The sequence below is a fragment of the Pelophylax lessonae genome, assembly GCF_965119305.1.
Source record: "Pelophylax lessonae genome assembly, chromosome: 3".
NCBI classification, from domain to species: Eukaryota; Metazoa; Chordata; class Amphibia; order Anura; family Ranidae; genus Pelophylax; species Pelophylax lessonae.
In genome coordinates this window covers 36,953,326-36,978,387 of record NC_138770.1, presented here as the reverse complement: position 1 = coordinate 36,978,387, position 25,062 = coordinate 36,953,326, and the positions used below count along the sequence as shown (strand labels likewise).

The window sequence follows — 25,062 nt, the reverse complement described above, 5'->3', positions numbered from 1 at the left end:
ACTCAAAATGGCTTTTAATACAGTGACCCTGAGTCCAGGGGCACTCTTGCACCAACCTTTTAGGAACAGTACTGCCCGGTGATTGTTCTCACAGTACTGGCTTGCTTTCGGACTCCGATTATTTTACACGACCACACGCCGGTCAGCTAGAAACTACAACCCGGTGGTATGTTTACAGCTATACAGCACCTTAGTGAAGACACACCCCAACTCTGATTATTTTACACAGCCACATGTGGGTGGGTTTAAAATCTACTCCTTCACATGGTATGTTAAAACAGACGTGTCGCAAATTTCCTGTTTCACTCAGTCCGGCCTAAGGTACACACGTTTGTTTTAACCTACTCCGTGTTGCCAAACAACCCTGAGAGTACCACAAAATCCTCCCCTATACAAACCTTTGTGAATTCTATCTATTCCTAGCTGTAAGAACAACTATTGGGACACGCCGGTTACCATCCACTCACAGAATGTAGAATGTCTCTACCCAAATCCCAGCACAGAAAGTACAATCTCCACAAAATAGCCGCAAATCAGTACAAAACTAAAATGATTCTACACGAAAACTGAATCTAGTGCAAAAGGATTAGGTTACACTCAACACTAAATTCCACCACCAAAAGCAAATGAGTTATACAAAAAAAAAACATTAAACGCTATACAAAAAACAAAAATAACTACACCCGACAAACAAAAATAGATAGGTTTCACTAAACACAGAAATTCAATTAAAAATCAATCAGCTCTACTGAAAACTGGATTTCCTGCCAAAAACTGCAGCAAACCAATATTATCTTCAGCCCAGAAATGGAACAATTTCCACTCAGGGATGAATCTCAGTCTAACAATATAATAGTCCCGCCCGGTATACTACTATACCACCAAGATCTACACAGATCTATATTCTATTATTAGGAAACCAACATTGCTCCATGGGAATGTAAGAAATTACCATGCCCAGTAATATATATATATATTCAGGAAAATGATGTACATTGAAATTAAGATGATCCCTTTTGTCATTGTGTCTCCATTTGGGTATAGGACCCAACATGCCAATTTGGGGACTGTTTATCCTAAGGTCTAGGGTAGGGCTGAACGATATACGATGTGCACATCGACATCGTGCAGTGAGCCTGGACGATAGTCACATCGCCGGACATGCGATAGTGTGGAAGGCAAAGTGTGTACAATCACACACAGCGCCACTCGCAGCGATCATCCTCCTGTAACAGCAGACACCTCTCTCCCCACATCTCACTGAGCATTCCCTCCCCCTGCACATGTTCGGATGTAAACAGACAGGAGAAGGAACTCGGGAGGAGGGAGGGAGATTTCACTGGCAGAGCCGCGCTGATGATCTGAGGTCTGTGCATTGTTATAGATACAGTGGAGGGGGCGCACAGTAACCAGGAAGGGCAAGTAGCACACATGATTGGGGGGGGGGGCGCAAGAGGATATGTATTGGGAGGAGAGAGTACTTCTGGTAGTGGGGTGGGAGGGGGGTCCTCTTAACCTGCTGTGATACTTCCCACCCAGTTCCCTACAGTAACATTAACCCTGTATGGTACAATCAGAAGGCTGCAGTACTGCCCTACATTACCTTAAAACTGTATGGTCAGAAGGCTGCACGTTCTGCGTGCCTGCACAGTGCACAGTCACACGTGATTGGTTTGCTGTGCCACTGCTCATGGCACTCACCGCTCAGTCACAGCCAACATTCACAACATTCATCACTACTAAAAATGCGCGACAAAGAGGATCCACCGCAAAAAAATATCTCAATATATATCGTGGGAAAAAAAATATCGCAATGTGATTTTTTTTCAATATCGTGCAGCCCTAGTCTAGGGTGATGGCAGACTTAACAAATGTAAACATGCTGTAGACATTGGGTCACCAGAGATCTTAATTATAGTGTGATAAGCATGAAAGCCAAGTAGGCTTGAGTTCCATCCAGTCACGTTCTTGAAATATTTGATTGCACCAATCAGAAATTGATCCATACAAAACCCACTTTACAGTAAAACGCTGACAAAATTTTTTAACATATACTGCAGCCCCGTACAAAAAACCCTTTAGGCTACATTGACTGGGAACCTCCAGAGGACAACAGTATAGGTTTTTCCCCCAATCAATACACCCACCTCAAATTTACAAATAATAAAAACACAAAATAAACCCTGTAGTTATACAAAAAGAGGAGCTGAAATAAAGTCTTACCAAACGGCCAGCCATTTTGTTGTATTGGACCCAAATTCGTCTGTCCCCCCCCCCTCCTCTCAGTCAACTGTAAAGCCCCGTATACACGTACCGATCGTCGGCCGAACGATCGGCCGTCTTTTGTCCAGGGCTGTCGTGTCTGTTGAAAACTGCAAAAGACTGCACACTAATTTTGTCGGCCAACAACAGCCGACTGCAGAAATGATGTCATGTGATGGTTAACTTTCCTTGTCTTTTTTCTTTTCTGAGCATGCCCAGTCTTGCAAATCTGCTGTCTGTCGGCCGAAATCTGTACTGACTGGCGAACAATCGGCCGTTCTGGTGTTGGCCAACAAAAATTTTAATGCTTGCACGACAGATTCTGTTCGGCCGAAAATGCACTGTTGGCTGTCGGAAGCATCATACTAACAAGCCTACAATCGGCCAAACGGTCGCCGGCCGAATATTTACGGCCGACAATCGGTACGTGTGTACGGGGCATAAAGGAAACTCTGTCGGCTCCTTAAAACTACCTAGGCTTGCCATCTGTCTTGGAAATTTATATACGCTTGATGAACAAATAACTCCGTTGCGCTAATAAGTGCGCTTCTGGATACTAATATACGCCAAGCGCAATTAATGACACACTTGCATATATTCAAATATACAATAGAAAGGGGGAGTACACAATCGTGAATGAGCAGAACAGCGTGCATGGCTTCCCGCCATTGGTGTGTGGAAATCCGTACATTGTAGTTAACAATAAAAACCAGGTGTAGCGGAATTTGTGCCTGACACTACACAATGAAACCAGCGTGTAGAACCGTGAACGCTGCTCTGATCAAACTCGTGCATGTATTCCCGCCACTACTACTGGCATGAATCCCATTCAAGAAAGCTCAGAGAACAATGCCTAATAGGGTTATACTACTATTCCCATAGACGTGAGGCTATCTGCAGGGAAAGAGGCATGCTGCTTCCATTATGGTGATCAGGCACAGTAAAAAGATATGAGTGTCTATCCCTTCATAAAGGCAGTTCGATATCAAAAGGATATTAACTTCACAGAGCAAACATATTCCCGTTGAGCGAACAAATCTGCACTTTATACAGGGGCTAAAGCCGGTGGTCATACCTTGCTGCTTGATCCTTGAACTCCGCACTGCAATACACATAGATCTCTACCGGCAAACAGACCTGCGCATAGCGCATGGAGTGTTTACCAGCGGAGATGTTTATGTAGATCTAACACGTCTATACATCTAAGGGAAGGTTTTCACTGCCAGTAGTCTTTCCTCAATGCCGCTTCACCCGTACATACACTAATTAGCGTATTGCAAGCAAACCGACAACAGGATCCATAATGACAAGCAAAGTAGAACTCCTGAAAAATGTCCACACTAGTCCTAATAGAATTTCCACAACACAGGGTGCAGAACACAGGACAGAGGGTGCACGGTGCAGGATATGGGGTGCAGAAAACAGAACATGAGGTGGAGGGTGCAGAATGCAGGACATGGGGTGCAGGAGAAGGGTACAGTGTGCAGAATGCAGGACATGGGGTGCAGGGGGCAGAAAGCAAAACATGGGGTGCAGAATAGTAATGCAATCCCCCACTTCCCCTTGTCCTCCTGCATGTCCTGTACATCTCCCCCAGCAGTGTGTGAGAGCAGAGTGGATGCAGAGAACAGTTTTTGTACATAAAGCAGCGTGTCCCTCCCTGGCTGGTTTCTTAGCTGGCTGCTTTGCAGGCTTGTCCTGGTTACCACTGTAAGCAGGGCCGGCCTTTGGGGTGTGCGAGCTGTGCGGCCGCACAGGGCGCCATGGGCAACAAGGGCGCCGTGCGGCCATCACAGCTCGCAGAGGATCAGGCGATTCAGGCCGCACAGCGGGAGGTGAGCGGCGACCGCGGCCTGGACAGGGTTAACACAGGCCGCGGCCGCCGCTTACCTCCCGCTGTGCAGCCGTGCCTCGATCACCTATTGTTGCAGTGAGGCGAGCTGTGTATCTCTCACACAGCTCAGCCTCCGATCCTTCCACGGAATCCACGCTGACTTCCTGCCCCACACATCCCCGGGAGTGTGGGCGGGCGGGCAGTAGGAGGAGAAGGGGCGGGGCGAGGAGGAGCTGACGATCTCTCCTCTGGCGTCAGTGCAGGGAGGGAGGACAGATCGTCAGCTCCTCCTCGCCCCACCCCTTCTCCTCCTCCTCCCGCCCACCCACACTCCCAGGGATGTGTGGGCGGGAAGTTTAAAGAAAAAAAAAGCTGCAGACAACTTAAAGTAAGTGGCATCTCTCTCCTTCAAAAAATGTAAGAGGGGGGGTCTGTGATGTAAGGGGGGGGGCTCTATGTGTGGGGCTCTATGTGTGTGTGGGGGGGGCTCTGTGTGAGGGGGGCTATGTGTGGGGGTCTGTGATGTAAGGGGGGGCTCTCTGATGTGGGGGGCTCCGTGGGGAGGGGGGGTCTGATTTAAGGGGGGCTTTTTGTGGGGGGGTCTCTGATGTGAGGGGGGCTTTGTGTGTGTGTGTGTAGGGGGTCTCTGATGTTAGGGGGGCTTTGTGTGTGTGTAGGGGGTCTCTGATGTAAGGGGGGCTTTGTGTGGGTGTGTGTGTAGGGGGTCTCTGATGTTAGGGGGGCTTTGTGTGTGTGTAGGGGGTCTCTGATGTTAGGGGGGCTTTGTGTGTAGGGGGTCTCTGATGTTAGTGGGGGCTTTGTGTGGGAGGTCTCTGATGTGGGGGGCTCCGTGGGGAGGGGGGGTCTAATGTAAGGGGGCTTTGTGTGGGGGGTCTCTGATGTGGGGAGGGGGGTCTGATGTAAGGGGGCTTTGTGTGGGGGGTCTCTGATGTGAGGGGGGCTTTGTGTCGGGGGTCTCTGATGTGAGGGGGGCTTTGTGCCGGGGGTCTCTGATGTGAGGGGGGCTCTGTGTGGGGGGTCTCTGATGTAAGGGGGCTCTGTGTGGGGGGGTCTCTGATGTGACGGGGGGCTCTGTGTGGGGGGGTCTTTGTGTGGGGGGTCTCTGATGTAAAGGGGGCTCTGTGTGGGGGGTCTCTGATGTAAAGGGGGCTCTGTGGGGGGGGGCTCTGATGTAAGGGGGGCTAAGTTATTAGTGATCATAAAAAAGAAAAGTCAAAGTGCAAAAAAGGTGCAAGAAAATGCGCGCGGGGGGGGGCGCCATGGGATTAGCTTGCACAGGGCGCCTGAACACCTAAGGCCAGCCCTGACTGTAAGAAGGACTCTGTAGTCCTGTTTCTCAGCACCTTGTGGGGATCTTTATGGCAGAGCTGAGGTGGCACCATGTTAGAGATTTGGTCCCGCTCCTTCCTCTCTGTTCTGCCGGAGGGCTCTGCAGGGACACAGGCAACTGTGGATGGAATCAGGAGCTGATGCGGACAGTAATGCGGCCGCAGAAAGGAGAAAGATCCGCAGCGGGAGCTCAGTGAGAGGAGTCTCTCATACTGCGCTCGGCCGCTGTCCTGCCCAGTCAACCCCTGACTTCACAGGTCGGGTGCCACTGTCTCCTCTTCCTCTACTCCCCTCACCCTTCTGCCTGGCACTGCTCTAAGCCACATTCCTGTCTGAATAATGTCTAAATAAGGGTTTCAAGAGGACATATTATTCAGACCAACAGTGAAAATGGGCTGACAAGAACCCAGGTGCCAGGACGCCATTTCTAGTCACCATGGCAACCTGGGATTTGTCAAGATCTGACTTAGGGCTCTTTCACACGAGCGTTCCGATCAGATCCGCCTGTCAGTTTTTTAGGCGGATCTGATCGGATGCCCCATTCAGCCCTATGGAGCAGCGGATGTCAGCGGAGACATGTCCGCTGACACCCGCTGCCATCCGCATCCGATCCTGTCCGTGAAATCCGGACGGATGGAAACCCTATTTTTCCATCCGTTCAGGGATCGGATTAGAGCAGACAAGCGGTCCGCTCTCATCCAATCCCCCATAGAGAGCAGCGGGAGCTGTGACACCTCCCTCTCCGCACTGCAAGCGGAGACGGAGCTGTCATCCGCCGGCTCAGCGGGGATCGGCGGATCGATCCCCGCTGAGCAGCAAGGATCCGCCTACGGAGGCGGACCGTGTGAAAGAGCCCTTAAGGTGCTAGATACATGGAAATTTAGCTGGTTCAGCAAGGATCGGTCACTGCCGGATAAAACTCACTGGATCAGCGGCTGCAGCCAATAGCTTCATCACTGATCTGTGTATTCTGAGAGCAGAGGAGCGCCCCCCATTGTCAGAATACAATAGTGCAGCAGGGAGGATTACCCCATCCCCCTCCAATGTGTGGATGGGGGAATCACTTCAGTTTTTTTTGCTCATCCCGCTGGCTGAACAATAAAACTGAACCATGTATGGCCAGCTTTGGAAGCAAGATATATTATTCATCAACTAATCCCCCTAAAGGGGTTAATCTAGGTTTCCACACTATATATGTGTGTATCATCATATGCTGGAGATAAAAGACATCACAGTGACTATGGAGGAAGAGGACGGAAGGACGGACGGGGGGGGGGGGGGGGGGGGGTTACTGGGTGTAAATAGAAAATAAGATCTTATTACCTCCTCTGCTGGCACTTTCAGCAATGTCTTCTCTCTACTTCCTCCCAACTCACCTCTCACCCGGAACTTCCTGTCTGTATCTGACATCACTTCCTGTCTGTCTTCCATAGAGACTTCCTGTCTGGGTAGAAAGTGAGATCACCACCTTGTAGAGCACAGAGGAACTGCAGCTCTGAGAACTGTCTGGTAGTGTGAACACGGCCTTGTGCTGTGTGTGTATGTACTGTATATCCGTATAGATGGGTCATCTCCACTCTCACCAAGGGGGATAGACATATATTACTGCTCGGGGGGAGACATTGATTGCAGATTTAATTTCAATAGATTTTTATTGAGTTTAACAAGTAAACAAGAGTAAACAGCCAAGTGAACAAAGTAAAGCAGTACATATGGGTCAAAGTACAATGGGCATGACTGAATGGTGAAGCAACTACACATAACATTATAGCATAGCATACAAATACAGGTGAGTGAACATTTCCTTGAAAAAAAAAAAAGGGTCTGACATCGCCCCCCGGGCACCCCAAGGGGAACAAACTGTGCCCCATTGATTGCAGATTTAGTCATGTAGAACATCTGTTATATGGATACAAAGAACCCCAGCCGAGATCTGCTGTCTCAAGGCTCCACATTTCATCCTTGTCCAACTCGGCTACATCTGAAGGCTTGGATATTGAGAGGGGAAGGTTACAGGCCGCCTTAGGGTGCCCTGAAGAAGCTATTTCTACACTTCTAAATGCCAGGCGGAGTTCAACCAACAGAGTGTATGAAAGGATCTGGTCAAGATTCTCTTCAAATCTGGCTGCTAGGTCCAATCCTCATTCCTCCATCAAAATTCAGAATGTGTTGAGTTTTCTGTAGTCTGGTCTAGACCTTCCACTTTCGGTTAGCTCGCTTAGATTCCAGGTATTGGCTATTTCAGCTTTTACTGGCATCTCTTGGGCTAGCCATATTCTGGTACGAAAATTCTTCAAGGGGGCAGTAAGACTCAGGCCCCAGAAAAAGCCAAAATTCCCCAAATAGGATCTCCCCTTAGTCCCGGACTTTCTGTCACAACGCATCCGTGATACAGCTGAGCCTCTTACCATCAAGGAGTTGACGTTGATGACCGCTTTCCTGGTAGCCATTACATCTGCAAAGAGAGTCTCTGAGATTGGAGCCCTAGAGCCCTTCCAAACATTCTTTCCTATCAGGGTAAATCAATGGTAGTTTCTGTTTCCATGGATATATGTACAATTGTCCAGGGGTCTGATCCCTTCCCATATATGTTGACTCTGAAGTTACTACCCCATTGTGTTAGAAATTTGGTGGGGTTGTATATGGTGAAGTTTACTAAGGTGCAACTCCCAAATGAACAGCTAGACAGGACAGGCAAGGACTGCAGGATAGCATCCTGGGTCTTCTTTCCCCATGTTCCCCAACCGACACACCCCCACTGGGGGCAAAAGTTCCAGTCCTTGTTATGGCAACTCGCTCCCAATTGCCCTGAACAGATTTACAGTATCTGTCGTTTGCCAGGTACTCTGTTTCCCATCCTAATCCTCTGCAACCTCTCCTGCGGAAGCCATTGAGGTTAATGGCAGAGCACACATCAAAAACCAAGCTCGCTGCTGTATTGGGGTTGGGTACGAGTACGGTTTATCAGCTTGCCTGTGGAGCCAAAGCTCCAAACAGCTAACCACATTTTGGTGGGGTCATAACAGGTTACCTGGCCCCCTGCAGTGCACACTGAATAGGTAGTTTCATTATGCACACAGATGCCAGTTACCACGCCTTCACATTTGTAATTTGAATGCCACAGCAACATTTTGGTGGTTATGGGGCCTACCTTAGTAGTTTTGATACTTGGGTCACATGATGTGCCCTCCCCACCCATTGACCTGGCCAGTATTATCACTATGGTTACCGGAAAGCTAATTAAGGCATTTCTTAAACATCTTATCAGTGAATATTCCCAGCTTTGGCTGTGCGTTGACCAGTCAGCTTCCGGGTGTGACTGAAGCAGAGCTAGCAGATATCAGATGTCCTATTCTTCCTCCGTGCATTGACCCAACAGCTTCCAGGTATGTTTTGGGAGCAGGGCTGTTGTCCAATTATCTTCTGCTATGCACAGGCATGACAGCTTCCATGCTTCTATGGATGAGGGGATTCCATATCTGGGGATGATTTCATAGAGCAGGCTTTTGACCAATTTTTTTGTAGTCTCAGTTCATGTGGGCCTGGCCTCTACCCAGCCCATATAGGTGCAGACGACCACCAGCAAATATTTGTATCCTTCTGAGGGAGGCATTACAGTGAAGTCAACCAGTAATTCTTCCAATCGGTGAGGCTTCTACAGCTTGTACTCCAGGAATTTGTGCAGGCCCTTGTCTGGGGTTATTTCGGGCACATTCTATACATCTGCTGGCTGCAGCTTGTGCCAATCTGGGTAGCCGGGGAAAATATAAAATATCTCTCTAGGGCCTTTTCCATGGCAGTCTTGCCTTTGTGTGTTCCCCAGTTAAATTCTGTTAATAATAACTCAGTTGCCACTGCAGATGGGATGACAATTCTTCCATCCTGCAACTGGTACCATTGGTCTTCCTTGTACTTTCCAGGTTCAGTCTCTATCCATTCTTCTTCTGCCTTTGTGTAGACTGGATCCCATTCAGAGAGTGGTACTAGGAACAGGGGGCCATTATCTGTTATGGGGATCGCTGGAATGCTGCATTTCTGACAGCTTGGTCTGCAGTCCTGTTGCCTCTAGCTATCTAGGAGTCTTCCTTTTGATGGCCTCTACAGTAGACTACTGCAACTTCAGAGGGGGTCCATACTGCTTCCAAGAGTTCCAGTATTTCTGTCCTAAACTTGATGCTCTTCCCTCCAGATGTTATTAGCCCTCTTTTCTTATACAGGGCTCCGTGAGCATGGAGAGTCAGAAAGGCATATTTAGAGTCCACATAAACATTCAGTCTTAGTCCGGCAGTGAGTTGTACTGCCCTGGTTAGTGCAATTATTTCCGCTTTCTGAGCAGAGGTTCCCTGTGGCAAGGCTCTTGCCTCTATCACTGTCTCCTGTGTAACCACTGCATAGCCAGCATAGCGGATCCCAACCTTTTTAAACTACTGCCATCAGTGAAGAATTCAACATCTGGCTTTTCAAAGGGGCTGTCTTTCAAATCTGGCCGACTTGCATAGACTTCATCCATGACCTGTGCCAGAGGTTCTGGTGAGGTAGGAAGCAGAGTGGCTGGGTTTAGGGTATTAACAGCCTCTAAATGGATTTGAGGATTTTCACACAGCATGGCCTGGTATTTGACCATCCGGCTGTAACGGCATGCTCGGATGCATGGTAGCAGTGCCACACATCATACATGTCCTCTGCATGAAGGAAAACCCCTAGGGAAGGTGAGTGACTATTCAATCCCGAGGAGGTGTCCACGATGGGGTCTGCTACCATATTAAAATTTCAATAAACAATCAGCGATCCTCTTCGCACCTTTGAACTTTTGGTGAAAAGTTTACTCAGAAATTTAAGTTGGTGCGAGTTGGGTACATATACATTAACTACAGTATATGGGCAATTATTAAAAGTATTGCTGTTTAGGTATACCTGCACCACGCTGGCAGAAAAATGAACAAAATAAAATAAATCCCAATCAACAATCCAAAATGTGTGTTCAGGCTGCTGCTGTGGGAATGGTTAAAAAAACCTGCAATACTAATCAGAGAAATTACAGCGCTGCCACTAAACACCTGTTCTGTGCACACAAAACCTATATATATGGTGTTATTTTCAATTCATAAAGTCCTGTGCATTCCAATGTAACAAAAGAAATATATGAAATAAATCATTTCATCAGGTGTTGCAGTACACATGTCACATATCTATTAGAGTGTGCATGTGGCCTGCAATATGTGGTTAGAACCACGAGGGAACTCAGGGAGCATGGTAATAATATTAAGGATTTCATCATCACAGTTTATCAGACCACTTCAGAAAATATCATGATTGAGACCCCTCAGAACTTTCAATTTGTGGCATAGATAGGGTAGACAGACATTGGCGAGGAACACACATGAAGAGAGCCAACTCACAAAATGATTGGATGATATAGGAATATCATATAGGTGGTTCCCTTCATGTTTTCATTATAACCAATTTTGGTGGAAAAAGATAATCACTGTGAAATAAATGCAGAGATTAATATCAGAATACATGAATTTAGCCTTGGGCGTATTAAAATCACATGTAGCACTGCCCCCTAGGGAGCTGCTGAGATTGGATTCCCCTGGGTTACCCATAGCAACAGTCTGTAAAATCTTATCACTTTAACATTTGGCTCAGACAATGAACAGTCCAGGGGATTTGGTTTTTGTGTTTTATTTTAGAACTTGGATGGGAGAAGGGATGAGTGGGATACTCAAACTTAAACTATGCACAATGTAGAGGACATCTATCTGTAGAGTATGTGGCAAGGCACGATCTGAAATGAAGATAGTGAAAATGATCCTGTTGTGTTGAACCTTCAGGGTCCTAAACCTGGCATCCCCTTGCTGTGTGTGCTAGCTCTTGTCCGCTGACCCTACCTTCCTGGGCAGACCAGCGGCAAGCTCCCTGGTACTCACGGACACTGTTTTTCCTCAGGTTGTTCTGCCTTCAACTCCCTGGTCAGCATCCACTGGACCTACTGGCTCAGCATCACGCTTCTGGTCCACTGTGACCACCTTCCACACTGACAGGAGGAGAGACAGCCATCACCCTCCTCCTGGGACCTGGCTTCCCGCCCAAACACGCCCTGTCACATGTGCCCCCGCCTTTTATGACCTATCCCAGGATGCACTGCAGTTGTGCCCTCCCACTAGGGCAGCCACAAAAGCCTGTGTGTCATTGGCTGGGTTTCCTCCACTGTCCAACAGGCTCCCCCATTTGACACAATGGGGACACTCCCTCAGACCAAATAAATCACACATGGACACATGTAACAGGCAAAACTACCGATCAGGCTCCCCTGATAAGCAGATGGAGCAAACAATGCTTTTACCTAGCACCTACCTAGGAGGGTGCTACACACACTATTCACAAAGCAAGTCATAGATCTAGGGAGATCACAGAAGGTACAGATAGGTACTCTATATAAATATATTGATGTGGGATAGAAGTGCTGTCTATATGCAAGTTAGAAAGACAGCACATAGAGATAAGGGTGTATCAAGATGGCCACTACCATTGCCTCTTCCTGTATAAAGAGGAAGTGAGATCATCAGTATCCAAAATTTACATAGGAAGTTCTAGATGTTAGGAGATCATGGAGGTATAGAAGGCAGTATGGTAACACTTAGGACAACTTATACATCTCAATGTTGGAAAAGAGAAGGGTGGAGCTGTGTCCATGCAATGAAAGAAAGATACTATTTTAAGATTTGGGTGTATTAAGATGGACACCGCCATTGCCTCTTCCTGTGTAGACAGGAAGCGAGGACAGTAGTAGGAGGAATGGAGTTCGTTTTAATGGGTAACTGATCTGAAAGGATGTGGAGGGTAGGGATTAGCATATAAATACCACAGTCTACCACTGCCTAAGCTTCTGAAGATGCCCGGTGTGATGAGTGAAACCGGTCAAGCGAGGATAGTCAGCGATGAGTGAATTACAGCTGATTCACGCGCTGAGGCAGCTATCTGATGTTTACCAATGCTTTTATGATCAATAGAAGTGCAATTGCTTTTTAATAAAATTTAACAATACTACACTATGGGGATCTCTATCACCATCCTTTCCTATATCAGGGAAATGCTGCATTGAGCCTGGAGATTTACTGAGAGAGAGGAGAAGGAATATAAGAGAGACCATCGATCCACACACCTGTTGTGTTTGTCTGAATCATCTATCATTGCCTAGAGATTATAGTGAGAGAGTAAAGGAGGAGTGCAGGGGAGACCACAGATTTACAAACTTGCCATGCTTGATTGACTCTTGCTGTCGGTGGGTGTGCGACCTTAGGTGGGGAGCACGCCACTGAGATTTATCACCGAATTAAGAACTATCATTTATATTGCCCTATTGCACGGAGCACTTTATTTTATGCACAGGACTTGAATTGCAAATAACACCATTTGTTTTAGACGTATGAATGCTGCCAGCATTTCTGCAGAGGTTAAAGGAGTGTGTGTGTGTGTGTGTGGGGGGGGGGGGGGGGGTCAGCCTGTCAGTGCTTAGTCCATACACCGCACACTGCATCAAATTGGTCTGCATGGCTTTCATCCCAGAAGGAAGCCTCTTCTAAAGATGATGCACAAGAAAGCAGCAAACAGTTGGCTGAAGACAAGCAGACTAAGGACATGAATTACTGGAACCATGTCCTGTGGTCTGATGAGACCAAGATAAACGTATTTGTTTCAGATGGTGTCAAGCGTGTGTGGCAGCAACCAGGTGAGGAGTACAAAGACAAGTGTGTCTTGCCTACAGTCAAGCATGGTGGTGGGAGTGTCATGGTCTGGGAGTACATGAGTGCTGCCGGCACTGAGGAGCTACAGTTCATTGAGGGAGCCATGAATGCCAACATGTACTGTGACATACTGAAGCAGAGCTTTATCCCCTCCCTTCAGAGACTGAGCCGCAGGGCAATATTCCAACATGATAATGACCACAAACACACCTCCAAGATGACCACTGCCTTGCTAAAGAAGCTGAGGGTAAAGGTTATGGACTGGCAAGCATGTCTCCAGACCTAAACCCTATTGAGCATCTGTGGGGCATCCTCAAATGAAAAGTGGAGGAGCACAAGGTCTCTAACAGCCACCAGCTCTGTGATGTCGTCATGGAGTGGAAGACCACTCCAGTGGCAACCTGTGAAGCTCTGGTGAACTCCATGCCCAAGAGGGTTAAGGCAGTGCTGGAAAATAAAGGTGGCCACACAAAATATTGACACTTTGGGCCCAATTTGGACATTGTCACTTAGGGATGCACTCACTTTTGCTGACAGCAGTTTAGACATTAATGGCTGTGTTGAGTTATTTTGAGGGGACAGCAAATTTACACTGTTATACAAGCTGTACACTCACTACTTTACATTGTAGCAAAGTTTAACTTCTTCAGTGTTGTCACATGAAAAGATAAAATAAAATATTTATAAAAATGTGAGGGGTATACTCACTTTTGTGAGATACTGTATCTACAAACTATAGTAGATATAGTGGAATTTACACAGCTATGACACTATACTGGTAATGGTCGTGATCAGCGACTTATAGTGGGACTGTGATAGTGTGGCAGCCAATCTAGTGCTAGCTGACTGCCTGTTCTGAGACGCTGGATGCAGGGCAGCCCAGCAGCTTAATTTCATACTGGGAAATTTCTGGCCAGTGGTCTATTCTCATGACCCATTAACCCAGTGGATTGTCAACTGGAAAGCTCTCCATGTCTGTTTTCGCTCGTAGATAATCTGCCACCACATGATGCAGACGCTGCCGATGGAATGTGAAAGCTGACAGCCCTGGGCACCAAGGACTAAAACATTTGGGAAAGCATCACCCCCTTCTCCATTGCTCCTCTCTTGACCAGCAGAAGGCTTAAAACAACGTTTTCCACGAGACTTTAACCTACTAGAGTCTGGAAAGGCATTACATAAACTCCTCTTTAAGGTATGTGACGGACCCCCGTACTCAAAAAGAGTATGTCTGTCGTATAAGCTTCCCTTGCCAGTACCAGCACGATCTGCGATCTCTTGGCCCACCCAGTTACTTGTCAAGACATCAGTGTAGGGTGGTAAAAAGCATAAGACTGTTTATTCAAACACATACACAAAGAGATATACACTCAAGAGGACAATCCCCCTTTTTTGCATAATGACACAGGGCAGGAAACTACATTCTGTAACATGACACACAGGTATATTCAACTTTCCAACAGTAGACAGTCTTTAGGAAGGGCTGCTGGGGAAATCCCCCCCTCCCCTTAGCAGCTAATCCACATACACATATACATCCTAAAATAGGTTGATCCCAAGGCAGACAGAAACAATAGAACAATGGGATACAGGCACTTAACAATAATAAACCCCATCCCACCTCAAACTATCTAGCAATGGTCTATGAGACAAACTCCTACAAGCAGCCTGAAAATGTCAACCAATTTATCTTCATATATTTCTTGAGGAATATTGTTCATAAATATTACTGTCTTAAATAAAAGAGCCCCTTCATCCTTTCAACACAAACCACACATATAGAACCCAGGATAATCAGGGTAACACAAAATGCTGAGTCTGGTGTGGTTGTACTGTGAGTCTGGTTAGTGCAGACCCGACTGAGGTTCTCGGTCACCCTGTGCCCCTAATAGACACATGGTGACTTACACACAGGAGGGGCCAGGGAAGCTGAACAAGGAGTTTTCCGACCTCTCTAAGGTAATCTGGGTTCCACTAGCCCCCCGCCCAAAGTGACTCCCGTCACAAGGTGTCTTCGAGAGATTTCACCTTCTGCTCCCTTTGTGGGGAAGGTAGGAGTTCAGAGACTTTCCTCTTGTAACAGTGGTCAAGGAGGGTTGCCAAGCAATAGTGACCGTTCTCCCTGATGCCACATATTCTCAGGTCCTTTTGCAGGCTTTAAAAGAATGAGGGAGCCCATGCACTGCAAGTTAACGGAGGCATAAGAAGCAGACTCCTCGGGTTCACTGAGGATTACAATATCTGGAACTGCCTCCTCTCAGCCACGTACTACTCCCAAGGGTTCTGGTGATGGAAAACCATCTGTCGACATCTACTTAAATGCCTCTCCTCTTGTGTGTTGTGTGGCGCCGCAAAAATGGTGTCTGCATAAACCGGGCCTTGAGAGGAAAGGAAGTCCTCTTCCTCTCGCTGCTCTGCCTCAAGTGTCCTGTCCATAATGCCTTACAGAGTCTGCTCTAGCAGGAACACAACAGGGATTGTGTCACTGACGCATGCATTGTCACGGTTCCATTGGCGTGGGAAAAAAAAAAAAAGTTGTGGTGCCATACTCACACAGGTACCCGTTGATGGCCCTCTGCTGCATGTGCAGCGGCTGCAGCATTGCCAAAGTTGAGTTCCACCTGGTGGGCATGTCGCAAACCAGGCGGTTTATGGACAGGTGAAATTCCCGCTTAATTTCAGCCAACTGAGCATTGGCTGTGTATGACCACCTGAAATGGTTACAGACTCTTCTGGGCTGCTCTAGCAGATCTTCCAACCCTGGGTTCCTGCCTAAGAAAAACTGCACCACCAAATTGAGGACATGTGCCAGGCATGGCATGTGTCCACTTTTCCTGTCTAAGGGCGGACAGGAGAATTGTGCCATAATTGCACACCACCATTCCTGGCTCCAGCTGGCATGGCGTAAACCCCCTCTGGGCTTTCCTTTGCAAAGCTGCATGAATCTCTACTCTGGTGTGGCTCCACTCCTCTACACAGACCAGCTGAAGCACTGCATGGCACCTTTTGGCCTGACTCATTAAATAGCCCCTTGAACGCTTAGGGGGTACTGGTGGTTCATAGGACAATTCAGCAGAGGAGAGCATGGAGGAGGAGCTGACAAATCTTGCATCATCACCACTAGCTGTATAGAGACATGGCAGCACAACAAGCTACAGCACTGAGCCCTGTTCTACATGCTACCAAGTGGCAAGCAGAGTTACCCAGTACACTGTGAATTAAATATATCGTCCCTGACCATGCTTGCTGGACCAGGTGTCAGCAGTAATGTGGACCTTGCGGCTTACTGTCTTGCCCAACAATGCCACAACATTGCATTCCACTTGATAGTACATAGTTGGAATGACCTTAGGTGCAAAAAAATAGCATCTGGGAACCTGCCATTGTGGTACAGCAAATTCTGCAAAATCGCAGAAGGGGCAAAATCCAGCAGACAGAAAGGCAGGAGTTGTAAAGCCAGAAACTTTGAAAAGCTTGAATTTAGATGCTGGGCATGTGGGTGGCAGTGACTATATTTTTCTTTCTGCTGCAGCAGCTGGGGCAGAGAAAATTGCCTGCTATAGTCTTCAGCTGGTGGTGTTCTACTGGCAGATGTGCTGCAAGGACCTGTGACACCCTTCATTATACCATCATCCCTGTCAGTGGAAGCTGCTGAGAGGCCATGAGGTATAGCGAGGGTAGAATGGAAAGGTGAGGAGAATCAGAATTGTGTCCCTTTTGTGTGACTTTCAGGTGCTCTTGCCAACAGGCTGAGTGATGGGAGTTAAAATGCCTTTTCAAGCATGTGGTACCGAAAAGGCTGGTGTTTTTGCCACAATTGATGTGCTTGAGGCAAAGTTTGCAAATTGCAACAGTGCGATCGGCTGCAAGTAAAAAAAGACCCAAACAGCTGAACTGTGGGAATAGGGCCAGAAGATAACAGCTCCACAATCTGGTGGAATAGGGTGGCTGCTCACTACGCTTCCAGGATGGCTGCCTTGTTGGGGTTGTACCTCACCCTCACTTTTCACCTTTGCTCTATCTGGCACTCAGGTCGTGTCAGTGACCTCATCATAATCCCCTCCATCCTCATCATCACTGCAGCCAATTTGGCAATATGCTGCTGATAGGGGAACATGACTGCCAAATTGTTGTTTACCAGTGTTCTCCCCTCTCTGTAGGCTCATGTTCCTATCTTCCTTAACCTCAGAACCAAGATCTGAATAAAGTAATGGCTGTGCATTGTCAAGGAGCAAGAGGCTGATGCTGTGTTCAAATAAACCAGCTAACTCCTCTATGCCTGATGCTGGGGCTATTACAGGAGTAGTTGTGGATGAGGAGACAGAATAAGCCACTCTGGCAGCTGCAGTGGACTGTGCACTAGTCTCTGCTTGGGTGATGGAGGAGAATGAGGATGGTTTAGTAAGCCAGTCCACCACCTCCTCTGCATGCTGTAGATGGATAGCATGGGCAACATTACTAAACAAAGGAAATGATGCCCTGAGTGAGGAAGGACCACGTCTACCTTTAGCTGAGGACAAAGACCCTGCTGGCCCGCTCATGGGACTGTCCTCCCTTGTTGGCCTCCCAGACATGACGACGGGGGGAGGCTTAAATACAAAATGTAATAAAGATGGGGAAATGTGTATTGGGATGCATGCACTTTATTAATAGAAAGTGGTGTTTGGTGCACTTAAGTACTCACTAGACAGACACATTCCACTAACACACTACAATATACTGAAGTAAAAATGCACTGACGACCTGCAATATACTGTGGTAAACATGCAATAATGCACTGAAATATACTGCATTAAACATGCATTAACGCACTGCAATATACTGTGGTAAATGAACACCAATGCACTGAAATATACTGTGTTAAGCATGCACTAACACACTGCAATATACTGTGGTAAACCTGCAATAACGCACTGAAATATACTGCATTAAACATGCACTAAAGCACTGCAATATACTGTGGTAAACCTGCAATAATGCACTGCAATATACTGCGGTAAACCTGCAATAACGCATATACTGCAGGAAACCTGCCCTGACAAAAAAAATGACAATAAATTAAAAATAAACTGTTGCACTACACTCACGCTGCACTATCACTAAATGCACACTAAATTAATACTTTAGACTTTCAATTGAGTCAGAATAGTACATTATAGCATACTAATTCTCTAGTAGCACTGCACAGAGCCCTAAACTGTCTCTCTCCACACCAATATCACACTGCAAATGGGAAGACTATTTATATAGTGTGTGGTGGGACTAAGAGCAATGAGCCATGATTGGATAGTATATATATAATAGAAGCCGCGCTAATTAGTGACATGCAAAATGAGAGCATGTGATAAAATAAACAGTGAAACAAATAATACAAAGGTGGTGCTAAAAAAAGCAATCAAAAATAATAATAGTGATCAATGCACATCAACATAATATGAACATAATATGTGAATAAAGAGTACAGTCCAAAAGATTGTGCAAAGTGTAAGAACAGGAAATCCTTCACCGTGATGGATAGCTCTTCACTCTATAAGAGCATAAGTGCCGCGCTATGCGCTTACCACAAATCGGATGTAAACAGGCTCAATAGTGAATGAAAACAGCCAAGACACCGATTTGTCCACCACAGTGCTTCAAACCGTGATCACAGGTGAAGATCACACTATGCGCTTACCGCAACTCAGGTGAAAATAAGCCCAACTCAATACATGGAAACTGAGCTTCTGACCGATCCAATAGAGAAGGGATTATCTCCTGGAAGACGTCATTTGTGATGAAAACGCGTCGGGAAGGCGTGCTGACGTCACCTACGTACTACCAGGAAGTCGGGAGGCTGCATCTTCGGATCCTGCCGAGTAAATACTGTTTACATGTAAGTTGAATACCTTTGTTTAATAAACTGTGCCTACGTACTTCACCATTGTGGCCCCTATTCTCTTTGTGGCTTATGCCGGAGTGAGGTTGATCCGGATGGTTTGTGTTTTAACCCTGCAAGTGATTGGCGCTCCCGCTAGGCTGCATCAGTTGGAGAGATCATCCCTTCTCTATTGGATCGGTCAGAAGCTCAGTTTGCATGTATTGAGTTGGGCTTATTTTCACCTGAGTTGCGCTAAGCGCATAGTGTGATCTTCACCTGTCATCACGGTTTGAAGCACTGTGGTGGACGAATCTGTGTCTTGGCTGTTTTCATTCACTATTGAGCCTGTGTACATCCGATTTGTGGTAAGCGCATAGCGCGGCACTTATGCTCTTATAGAGTGAAGAGCTATCCATCACGGTGAAGGATTTCCTGTTCTTACACTTTGCACAATCTTTTGGACTGTACTCTTTATTCACATATTATGTTGATGTGCATTGATCACTATTATTATTTTTTATTGCTTTTTTTAGCACCACCTTTGTATTATTTGTTTCACTGTTTGATTATTTTATCACATGCTCTCATTTTGCATGTCTCAAATTAGCGCAGCTTCTATTATATATTTTATATTGGTGTGTTCCCACTTCAGCTGCTGCTTTGATTTTTAGTCTAATTTTAGTTGTGCAATTTCACTAAACACACATATTTTTCACAGTGTGTTTAGAGCGGTTATTTTTTGGTATTGATTTCATGATTGGATAGAGTCATCATGACAGTGTAAAATCATGGCTCTGACAGTCCTATGTACCCTGATGGGGCAAAGCTTTCATTGCTTCAGCCAATCAGGGCTTCCAATGCACTGTGCAGCGGCACAGTGCATTGTGGTTATTCAGTGGGCCGAACAAACGGGTGTTCATTGAACAGGCTAACAGCCAATGTTCAGGCCGAACTCATGCTCAAGTGGAACCTTTCGCCCAACACTACTGAGTAACAATTCTCTCACTCAGGACAGGCAAGTGGCTTCTCCCCTGTATGTAATCTCTGATGTGTGTAAAGATTGGACCTCTGTGAAAAACATTTTCCACACTCAGTACAGGAATACGGCTTCTCACCCGTGTGAGATCTCTGATGTCTGGAAAGATGGGAATTCTGTGAAAAGCATTTCCCGCACTCAGGACAGCAATATGGCTTCTCCCCCGTGTGACATCTCTGATGATTGACAAAATAGGTTTTTGTTGGAAAACATTTCCCACACTCAAGACAGGAATACGGCTTTCCCTCTGTGTGAAATCTCTGATGTCTGTAAAGACTGGTCTTCCGTGAAAAACATTTCCCACACTCAGGACAGGAATATGGCTTCTCCTCTGTGTGAAATCTCTGATGTCTGTAAAGACTGGACTTCTGTGAAAAACGTTTCCCACACTCAAGACAGGAATAGGGCTTCTCCCCTGTGTGAGATCTCTGATGTACATTAAGATGGGATTTAAAAGGGAAACACTTCTCGCACTCAGTACAGGAAAACCTCTTATCTGTTGGAAGGACGGCACCGTCCCTCACAGTCTGAGGTTCCTCAGGATAAGAGGAATACGATGGTCCATCTACACTGCGTGGTGCTGGATGGACATTTGAGGTAGCTGGGTTTTCTCCTGGAATATACTGTGTGATGTCCCCATCTTCTACTTTACAGTCTGGAGACAAAGTGAGACAATCCTTTGAGGGTTTCCTCATCTCCCGTCCATGTACTAAAATAGAAATGAAAAGATTATTACTAGACATGAGCAGATTGGTTCCCCTAAACCAGGACCCTGCCCACATCAGGCAGCTTTGTCTCTGAGGATCTTACAATTTCACCCTCAAGGTAACTAGTAAATGGGTCCTCTAATCTCCTACCAGTTCATTTCTTTATTCACGGACCTTAGTCAGAGAGTGGAGATGGGGGGAGAACAACCAAGATAAAGACTGGAGTGATCCTTAAGACCATCATCATTGGGATATTGACTCCTCCCTCATTATCACTTTCTGTTTAAGGTTCCAAACTTTGGGGATGTTATCACATTACTATCAACATGTAAAAGTCTGTCTTCCAATCAAATCATGAGATATAAAATGTCCAGCTGGTAGAAAATGGGTACAAAAGAAGTAAGGCCTATTTAATGAATAACCCGTAATGTATAACATAGAGTATATAGTGCAAGGATCGGGAGTATGTAATGTACAATATAAATTATATAGTGTAAGGGTCAGGACTCATAATATTGGTATTCAGTAATCAGTGGAAGCTTAAATGTTTACTTGAGACAAGTTGCAGAGGTCCGACACTGCTGCCTCCCATCTCCTGAGACTGCACTCAGTGACTTGGGTCTGAGACTATGCAGACATATCCCTCCACCCGGCACAGCCAACAAAACAACAGAGTAAATAACCCCGGGGGGAATTGCTCTGTCAGAGATCTTGCTAGACCCAAGCACTCTGGACCAATCAGTAAACACTATGGGTAGAGGAATGTATTTAGTATTAATGACCCACCTGCGCTGATCTCTGTAGGAGTGTCCTCCTCTAAAAATGTCCCCGTTATTCCATCCTCCTCCATAGACTGCTGATCATCTCTCACAAACCTCTCTTTTTCTTCTGCTTTAACCTCAAGTTCTATTTCTATCAGATCTTCATTCTAAACCCAAAAAATTAGAAAAAAAAATAATCTGTAAAATATATACAAGTCCATATACTGGATGCTCTGTCCCACCAACCTTGTAACAGTGAGGGATGGTGTGATCTTCCTGTGTGGAATCCCGGGAATACAGAGGACGGGGACAGCTCTCTGGTGGGTTCCTGGTATTAGGTGGCTCCATCATATCCTTGTGTCCTTCTGAAAACTCCTCCATCACTCCATACTCCTCATCCTCCTCTTTATACTCTTCTTTAACAACAATATTATAATCCCCAAGGATTTCACTCTAGATATAAATTAGGATATCCATTGTAACAAATATATTTGTATACAAATCATAACTATATGATTTATATACAATATATGAATTGTCAATCATCTACCTGATGATAGGGAGGGACGGTGTGAGCTTCCTGTGTGGAATCCCGGGAATACAGAGGATGGGGACATCTCTCTGGTGGGTTTCTGTAACTGGATGACTCCACCATGGTCTCCTGGTACAGATCCTTGTGTTCTTTTAGAAAATCTGACTCCTCCATCACCCCATCCTCATCATCCTCCTCTTTTATCTCTTCTTTAACCTCAACTTTAGAATCTTTCAGGTTTCCACTCTGAACACATAATAAAAACGACATCAATGGTAACAATGCAGATAATGTACAGATCCTACTGATACTATCAGTGATTGCTCCTCATTTACCTGATGATGGTGAGGGATGGTGTGACCTTCCTGTGTGGAATCCCAGGAATACAGAGGACGGGGACATCTCTCTGGTGGGTTCCCATTACTGGATCCATCTGTAGGAAACACACACACTGACTGAATACATTGTTTCTATGTGTTTATCAGATGATGGGGGATCTAGGTGGACCCTCCGTACTGCTCTCTCCTTTACAATAAAGTCTCCTCTTACCCGGTGATGTGAGGGGCGGCTGATTGTCCATCATGACGTCCTTGTAGATATCCCTGTGTCCTTCTAAATACTCCCACTCCTCCATGTTGAAATAGACAGTGACATCCTGACACCTTATAGGAACCTGACACACACAATGATACAGTCACCATCCAGACACATCCCTTGTCTGTTACTGTATAATGTCCCAGAATTCCCAGCACTGCTCACCTCTCCTGTCAGCAGCTCCATCATCTTCTTGGTGACTTTTAGAATCTTCTGCATGTTGTGTCTTTCAGGTTTTAGGGAGTCACATGGAGGCACTGTGATGGTCATATGACCACCCATCTTGAGAAGAGGATATCTCTGTGTTGAGGAACCAATAGGAATATCATGTTAGAATCCCAAATCCTCCTCACCTCCTTTGTGTTTTATTATTAGACATAAGAGTGATGTTATGTGACCTCCAAGAATCCTCCTCCCCTCTCCGGTCAGGTCTGTGTTTTATTAATAGAGATAAGAGTGATATTATCAGACCTTCCAGAATATTCCTCACCTCTCCAATCAGCAGGTAGATGATCTCCAGGGTGAGGTTTAGTATCCTCTCAGTCATGTGACTCTGGTCCTCCTTCATCCTCATTGGTGCCGTCATCTATGAAGGTTTCCCTGTAGACAGATAACATTAATAACAGAGAATTATCTGGAATGGTATTGGTTGTACAATATTAGCATGAGGATACCATGGGGTAATATGAAGGTCAAAATGTATTTGAGCGCTATGGTCCCTAGTGAAAAAATAATGTAATCTGGACAGTTTAGTGTTTGCTATGATTCTTGGGGTAAAGGGGTCTCATAACATTTGGCCTCCTGGATCACAAATTCCATTATCTATGTAGGGTGTAAGATGAGGAGGAGATCCAGGAATCAGGATAAAGGTCAGGACAAGCAACAGACGAGCGCATCCAAGAGATGAATCCGGGGTCACTACACAGAAAATCAATCCAAGGAAACAACAGGCAGGATGAGGAATAGCAAGAAGGAGCTCAGAGACAAATGAGAATATTGCTCAGCCAATGGGAGATTATCTCAACATGACTTACATAAAGAAGGAGATGAGGGGGAGGAAGTCACTTACCCTTCCTGGCGGTCTGATTATGTCAGGATTTCTGTGCTAAAAGCGGTACATTGTTTTGCATGGAAATCTGTTGTTTTATATTTTAAAACTCACCTTCCTCCAGCCATCATTCCCCGCCGTCCTCCAGCCAATGCTGGCACTTGCCTTCCAGTTCCCTTCCCTGTGAGCATTGCGACGCAGGGGGGTGGAACCGGCAGCAATTTAAAAAAATGTAAATAAACCAAATGACACGATACAAAGTTGTGATCCTAACGGATTACACTGTATCATCCCATTTCACCACAGGATTTTACCTGGTGACTTTTCCAGTGCCCTGCCTGTGCTTTTCCAGTTCTTTGTGTCTGGAAAATAGAGAACGACCATGGCGTCCAAAAAACTTTCTTTTTGCGCAAAAGCGCTTTTAGACGAACTGGAAAACAGCGACAGCGAAACAGTGTTACTTGAAGAACTGAGCGATAGCGATTGGTGGGAAAATTCGTCACCAAGTACGGAAAGTGATGACAGCGACGATTCTGATGTCTCTTTCTGGCACATCGCTCCGTTGGAAATTCTGCAGAATCATTTGATATACTTCCCAAATTCCACAAGCTATGTGCCAGAAAGAGACCTCAGAATGGTCGCTGTCGTCACTTTCCGTACCTGATGACGAATTTTACCACCAATCACTATCACTCAGTTCTTCGAGTAACTCAGTTTCGCTGTCACTGTTTTCTAGTTCGTCTAAAAGCGCCTTTGCGCAAAAAGAAAAACGCTTTTTGGATGCCATGGTCATTCTCTATTTTCCAGGCGCAAAGAACTGGGAAAGCACAGACAGGGCACTGGAAAAGACATCACCAGGTGAAATCCTGTGGTGAAATGGCATGATACAGTGTAATCTGTTAGGATCACAACTTTATATCATGAAAAATATGGACAGTTTGGGACTTTAAATGAGGCACAAGCAGGTAATGCTTTGCGTCTCCATCCCTGCATATGAAAAAACTGAAGATAGAGGGTACTAAAAGAGGTGCATGGAAAACAGCCAGCCCCCAGTTTGATGTACTCACCCTCCAGTCTGCCAACAAACCGAATAGACATGTCTAACAATGTAGGTTAAAAACAGGGGTTTAGTTGACACGCATTTGCAAACGCATGTGTAAGCTGCAAGGCCCCTTCACGGCACCCTGTGTAACTTGCAGTCCTAACACTAATGAATCTGAGTGTCTCCACAGTAGAAGCACATGGTTGCTAATGAATGGATGGGAAACAGGTGGGACTGGAGGTGGTCCAATCCTACCCCAACCTGCTCCCATCTATGACTGGGCTAAATGTA

The 25,062-nt window shown here is 46.0% G+C and overlaps 2 protein-coding genes across 2 annotated transcripts in view; both read right to left on the bottom strand.

Annotated features, from left to right (window-relative positions):
* The window catches only part of LOC309550283 (uncharacterized protein), a 1,519,274-nt gene extending 1,495,999 nt beyond the window's left edge, over positions 1-23,275 (bottom strand). Inside the window, 2 exon segments of the mRNA XM_082250688.1 lie at positions 22,847-22,981; positions 23,172-23,275. Coding sequence (XP_082106814.1) covers positions 22,847-22,981; positions 23,172-23,267 — 231 coding nt within the window. The 5' untranslated portion in view covers positions 23,268-23,275.
* Positions 20,054-20,782, bottom strand: LOC309549986 (uncharacterized protein; the record flags this gene model as incomplete). The annotated part of the gene is made up of 1 exon (XM_082250461.1): positions 20,054-20,782. The coding sequence occupies one exon, from the start codon at positions 20,780-20,782 to the stop codon at positions 20,054-20,056; it is 729 nt and encodes a 242-aa protein (XP_082106587.1).
* Positions 23,276-25,062: the final 1,787 nt, after the last annotated feature.